This window comes from Gadus chalcogrammus, chromosome 15 (genome assembly GCF_026213295.1).
Source record: "Gadus chalcogrammus isolate NIFS_2021 chromosome 15, NIFS_Gcha_1.0, whole genome shotgun sequence".
Taxonomy (NCBI): domain Eukaryota; kingdom Metazoa; phylum Chordata; class Actinopteri; order Gadiformes; family Gadidae; genus Gadus; species Gadus chalcogrammus.
The window spans coordinates 17,120,644-17,127,864 of NC_079426.1; the positions used below are offsets into that span (position 1 = coordinate 17,120,644).

At 45.7% G+C, this 7,221-nt stretch overlaps 1 protein-coding gene across 2 annotated transcripts in view; it reads left to right on the forward strand.

Annotated features, from left to right (window-relative positions):
* Positions 1 to 956: 956 nt before the first annotated feature.
* Positions 957 to 7,221, forward strand: part of dachc (dachshund c) — a 25,327-nt gene continuing 19,062 nt past the window's right edge. For both annotated transcript variants that reach the window (XM_056609518.1, XM_056609519.1), the window contains exon 1: positions 957 to 1,795. In XM_056609518.1, coding sequence (XP_056465493.1) covers positions 1,185 to 1,795 — 611 coding nt within the window. In that variant the 5' untranslated portion in view covers positions 957 to 1,184. The remainder of the gene's footprint in view (positions 1,796 to 7,221) is intronic.

Genomic DNA, 7,221 nt, shown 5'->3' on the forward strand with positions numbered 1-7,221 from the left:
AGGGGGGAGAGGGGGGAGAGGGGGCGGAGGTGGTGGGGTGGGAAGGAAAAGAGTGTTAAAGTCCTTTGAGTTGAAGTACAGTCAGAGTTTTATCCTCTTCCCCCTTGTCTTATGGCGAGATGGTCTCTGGAGATCTGTGTGTCTCTCTCCCTCTGCGACCGAGATCATTATCGGCACAATGTTCCGTGAAAGCCACTTTGAAAGGACTGCAAGCTCCATATGTAAATGACGGCAGTCTATGTGTATGTGTGTGTGTGTGTGTGTGTGTGTGTGTGTATGTGTCTGTGTGCGTGTATGTGTGTGTATGAGAGAGAGACATACACAGACAGATAGAGAGAAAGGGGAAAGAGGGATATTAACAGAGTGGAAGAGAAGAGAAAAAAGAGAAGGAGGTGAGGAGAGAAGGAGAGAGAGAACAGAGACGGAGCACTGGATATGAAAGCAGTAGGGAACAGGTAAAGGGACATGTAAAGGTTACTGTTTTTTTTTCTCTCTCACTTTTTTGTTAAACTTGACTTTCGGACACCCTATAGCCCTACTCTTTTTGCAGACTAGTAATTGATGCAACGTGTGAAGCCTTGTTAATTATATTCAACCATTATAGTGACATTTATTCAATATTCATGTATTGAACCATATATAAATACAATTAATTTGTATTAAATTCGATTTGCCTGAAATGTAGTACTACACAATTTAAACTCCCAAGTGGCTATCTGATGAGTATCAGTTAGTAAAAACACCATCCTCTATACATTATAAAATATGCCTACAAAAATTGTAGAAAAAATAATCCATAGGCCTATTTCTGTCGAGTGCATTCTTTCCTCCTCTACTCCTCTTTTTCATGTTCTCTCTCTCTCCCTCTCTCTCTCTAAGAATATGTTCTAGTTAAGGCCCCTCCTCTATATGATAATGTCACAGTAGCATCTCTAGCGCTAGACAATCCCCTTTCATTCTATTTGAAGAGTGTGATCTGTTTTTTCTCAGGCGCACCTTGTCCCCTCCTCAAATTTTTACCCACACTCCGCGCAGTAGCCGGCTACTATTCGCGGTTGTATATTTTGTTTGTTGTAAAGGGAGAACCTACGAACGTGTAGACACTTCAACGAAGTTACTTTTCGGCACAAGACTTTCGGCGCCCACTGAAGTTGACTTGCTAATTTTTCTTTTCATCTTGGGACATGACCGCAATGGCTTCCCCGGCTTCCTCTGCTCTTCTCCCGTCCGCTCCCGTCGGCCACCATCCGCCCCCGATCTCCACCTCTCCGGCCAACAACTCTCCGCCACCTGCGGCCACCTCCACCTCCTCTTCCCCGACACCTCCCGCCGTGGCGCACCCGGCGCTGCTTCACCCCTTCAGACCCGATCTCCTACTCCCACTCCCGAACGGCGGGACCACATCGATCAACGCCATCAAAAAGACCAGCGTCGTCCCGACGATCAGCGCGGGCAAACCCGCGTATGCCACCCCGTCGCCGGTGGAGAACACGCCACAGAACAACGAGTGCAAACTGGTGGAGGTGAAAGGTGCCAAGCTGGCCTCTTTCACGGTGAAAGACGCCGAGCTGATTTGCCTGCCCCAGGCGTTCGACCTGTTCCTCAAGCACCTGGTCGGGGGGCTCCACACGGTGTACACCAAGCTCAAGCGACTGGACATAACCCCGGTGGTGTGCAACGTGGAGCAGGTCCGTGTGCTCCGCGGGCTCGGGGCGATCCAGCCAGGGGTGAACCGCTGTAAACTCATCTCCATCAAGGACTTCGAGGTACTCTACAACGACTGTACCAACGCAAGGTGAATTGAAACGTGGTCTCGCATAGCGTCGTGTGTGTGTGCGTGCGTGTGTGTGTGCGTGCGTGGTCGTGTGTGTGTGTGTGTGTGTGTGTGTGTGTGTGTGTGTGTGTGTGTGTGTGTGTGTGTGTGTGTGTGTGTGTGTGTGTGTGTGTGTGTGTGTGCGTCTCTGTGTGTGATAAGAGTGGTAACTTTGCTCGGCGACGGTTTAAACACTAAGGATGATCAGGCTAAGTTTAGGCTGGGGCTGATGATTAAAAAGTAGGGTGTGATGTGATGTGGAGGATTTTGACAACGTTGACGACCAGGATAATGAATTCTAATCCTTATCCTTCAAACTCGTTTCACCCACTCTTTTAAGTTTTCCCTTAATAAGTTGTGTTATCGAATCATCTCTCCCCGCACACACACACACACACACACACACACACACACACACACACACACACACACACACACACACACACACACACACACACACACACACACACACACACACACACACACACACACACACACACACACACACACACACACACACACACAGCCGTTGTATCAGACTCTGTCATTCTGAGAAATTGATTCTTCACAGAAATTAATTAATTTTCATTTGGCCCCAAGCGGCAGCTTAAATCAGGACAAACTCTCGGCTGATCCTCTTCCTCCTATATTCTTCCCTTCTCTCTCTCTCTCTCTCTCTCTCTCTCTCTCTCTCTCTCTCTCTCTCTCTCTCTCTCTCTCTCTCTCTCTCTCTCTCTCTCTCTCTCTCTCTGAGTGTCTCTCTCTCTCGTTCCTTAATAACTCGCTGTCTTATCATATCAACACTCTTTAGCCCTGAGCCACAGCAAAGAGGAGATGATTAAACGAATTCTCGGTATTTATGATGCGATTATGTAAATTAGCCATTTCCTACTACTCCTCCAATGGTGACCAACTACACGGGTCATCAATCCAATACCCAACAGAGATGTTTGGATAAAAGGGACTAAATTGTCTGGGATGTTAAGTACTGTGGTGCTAAACATACACGTGGGCATGCTTGTAGGGATTGAACATGCTTGAAGAAGAATTGAATTACTAGTTTGATATAGTTAATCCATATTAGTTATAGCAATGATCCAATTTACAGCTGTCATTGAAATCCAGCTTTAAATAGAGGATAACTCAGGATTGTAGCTACATCCCAAAGCAGACTTATAAACTTATAATACCCCCAAATAACGATGAAACTAATTGAGTTAAATGAACCCTGAGGCACTTTTAGAAGCCTACTTATTTCCCAGCCTACTTATCCACATCTGATGCTCAATTTACAGACCCACCTTTTCTGAAAGTGTGCTAAATAATTATGCTTCATGTTTTTTTTTCCTTAACATGCATTGCATTGCCTTGCGCTATCCTGTTGATTTTTTCAGAACCAGAAGTGGAAGTGCTTATAGCAGCATAGTTTGCTCCTCTGTCATTCACCACTAAAATAATTACTTCTCGATGATCTAAGGGCTAAGCAAACGTCCCAAAGGGATTCTGCTTAACCAGTGGTAACACATTGACCTCATAATAAAAAAACAGCACAGCTACGTGCACCTTGTGTTTCTGTTGGGATTTCCATGTCAGGTGTTAATGGGCTTGTATATCACCCCCCCCCCCCCCCCCCCAAAGCACACAGTCCCTTCTGCATATGTGTGTCTGTGTAATTATCAACAACAGATAAAACTCAAACAAACGAGAGAAAAAACAACAACACCAACCTTTAGCTACTGAGACCATAGAACACATACTAACTTCAAATGACTTCTAACACCCTCGTCGTGTGTGAAGTCTTCACATGTATCACGCTAACGGGTCTTTCTATGACGGATACCATCTGAAGCTGTATGCCGTAAATAACGTTTTTCATAAAGTGAGTGGAGAGCTATGGTTTTAATGTGTTGTTACACACACAACTTTCTACCCAGTTTGCTTAATAGGCTGAGATGTGAGCTCTGGTGGAGCGGGACATGACTTTATGGCTTAGTGACATTGTCAGCGTTGTGGTTACTGATTAGATGGCTATCACTTATTATTTTCCAAAGTTGAGCAGTGTAGGTGAAAAAATAAAACATCCTTTATTGACATTACTTGGAACAGTGTGATCTACCTGGATTCTCTGAGCACAATGTTTGCTCTGGCTCATCTATTATATTCTTAGTCTGTTTATTATTTTTTTTGTTTGTATGTTCACATTTTATGTGTATTCCTCAAGAACCGGTTGGCTCCAAATACACCTTGAAATGTCATATTTTCATCATCAATTCTGTTTCCCTGTGTCTCCTCCACATAATCCCTTTTGAATGTGTCAACACACAGGCACTCACACACACACACAAGTGCGCACACACTGACACACACACACGCACGCAATGACCATTGACTCATCAAACCGTGAAGAAGGACTGACTTCATTCTGAGTCAAAGCCTTGCTATAACTCACACATAGGTGGCACATTCGCACTCACACACACACACAAACACCACATACACGCTCGTGCGCACACACTCACACTACCAGGGTCGCATGGTCACGGCTGTGTGTTTGCTGGCTTAGCCGGTAAATGACATTAGTTCCACACAGAGAAGTTGGCGTGTAGGAAGGCAACCTAATACTCCTTGCTTTTTGTAACCCCCCCCCGACAAAGGAACAGTTTCATTCTCTGTCACCAATACACATCAAACGGCCCAGGTCAGAGTGTGTTTCTGCCCCACTGCCTGTGTGTCTCTGCGTAGGTAGAGCATACGGCTGTGTGTGTCAGCGAGGGGTGTCCACACCTATGTGGGCATTCTGTTACCAGGCTTTGTCTAAGATACTGGCCTGGGTTAAAAGGATGAAAATGATACCGCTCTCTGTTGTACAAGACGGCTTTATCACACACACACATTGTATAAGATATAGGGTGTCATTTAAAAAGCGACACTGACAGGATTTTCTTTCTTCTGCGTTATTACTTTCAATAAAGCCTCAAATTTTCTTTTTTATAATTCTGCATTCTGCTTTTGATGTCAACATCTTTAATGTACTATTTAAAAAAGATGAGAGGGACCTGAAATAACAATGGCCCGTGGAATGTGTCATAAAGGAATGTGTTTTTGACAGACTAATGCTATATAATTAGGAGAATGAAACTTTTAAGTTATTAACGTGCAAACGCGCACCATCTCTTCCCAATTTTGTGTGTGTATGTGTGTGTGTTGGGACACACACAACCATGGCTATATAGAAAGCCTTAAAGAATGCAATGCCAAAAAAAGAGAAATTACCATTGATGTCAAATGATAAATGATCAATAGAGTGATGTTGCCTGCAGAGAGTCAAACAAAAGCCAGCCGTGTGTGTTCCACAGTGGCGAATCCCGGCCATGTGAAATTGGCACGGCGGTGGTTGGGGTGTGTGTGTGTGTGTGTGTGTGGGAAGGTGGGCTCCTCAAAGCAGAGCACCTCCAATCCATAACTCACTGTCAAAGTGATGGGGGGGGGGGATAGAAATCTAGAAGGGGGGGGCTGTTTGGCTGGCTGTCGGGCGGGGGGGGGATTTGGATCTCAACTTTAACCCCCACATCTTTTGACCCCAACTTCTTTTGATGTTTTATAGAGCAGAGGGAAGAGTATGATGGGACAGTTAGGGCCTCTTCATCTGCCAGTATGATGAGCCTCAATGGAATACATACACACACACACACACACACACACACACACACACACACACACACACACACACACACACACACACACACACACACAGTCTTGACATCTCCCTGACCCTGGTATGTGGGAGAGGAATGCTGGGCAGTATCAGTTCGGGAGATCAGATTCTTGCCATGATCAAACGTTTTCTCTGTATATTGTATATGTTTGTGTGAGTGTGTGCGTGTGTTTTTGTGTGTATGGGCATGTGTACGTCGTGCACGCACGCACACACCAATGAATGTACTTTGTATCTCCTTGTTCCAACTGCTTTTGTCATGACATCATCACATCGGCTTCCCTAATAACAATAGTGTATCAGGGTTTCAGCCTTCAATTTGAGAGGGAAACTGCAGCATCAATCTTCCTTCTCACACTAACCGGCAGCATAAGTCTTGCTGCATAAACAAGACAATGATCTAATTTATCAAGCAAAGCCGTGACAACGAAACGAACACACAGGCGCGCTGACAGGCATGGGACGGCGTTTGGTGTGTGAGCCGAGGAGAGAGCCCGCTCTGGCTCACAGTCACCACACAACCTTGTTGGAGCTGGGTCTCTCACTTCCCGTTCGCTCCACCGTCTCAATAAAAGACTTGAACACACACACACACACACACACACACACACACACACACACACACACACACACACACACACACACACACACACACACACACACACACACACACACACACACACACACACACACACACACACACACACGCGCAAACGCACATGCAAAAACACAAACACACATGCACCAAAATTAAAACACACACACATACACAGACTTACTCGGGCACACATGCATGTTTCTACACACACACACACACACACACACACATACACACACACACTCTCACACACACACACACACACACACACACATACTCGCACACACATATTCTCACACAAACATACACCCCCCTAACACACAAACACACATGGACAGCTGCTACCTATCAGCACCTCGATCCTTCCAGACCAGTAGCTGTTCCACTGTTTTGACTGTAACACTTCCTCCTCTTTCATTACCTTTCGCTCCCCATGTGTGTTTGTGCGTAACGGAGAGAAACCCAGAGAAAGAGACTCTGCAGCGTTTTGTTATGTTTTGTTTCTCTTCCACCTGTGCTAAGCCCCAGCTGCCATGTTAAGAGCGTTTTATGTTTCAGGTATCTCATACACACACACACACACACACACACACACACACACACACACACACACACACACACACACACACACACACACACACACACACACACACACACACACACACACACACACACACACACCGAAGCGCGCACACACACACACACACTTGCTGTGCACGCAATTTTGCTGTTAGATTTTGAGGTCAAGACTCAATGCACAGTGAACCCTCTTGAAAAATGTGTCTGCGGTTGTGTGTGTTTGTCTGTGTGTGTATACGTGTTTCTCTGTGTACGGTGTGTGTGTGTGTATGTGTGTGTGTGCGTGTGCATGTGTGGCCAGTGTTGGCATGAGGGAGGACGTCTGGGTGAGATTTTAATTAAAGTTTGAGACAAAGAGGTCATAAGCCATACACCCCCTCTCTTGCACAGAAACTCACTCTCTCGCTCTCTCACACAAACACACACACACACTCATACGCACACTCATACACATACAATGCACTGTTTTCTTGTCTCCCCCTCCCCCTCCTCTCTCTCATTCCATCCCCTCAGCTT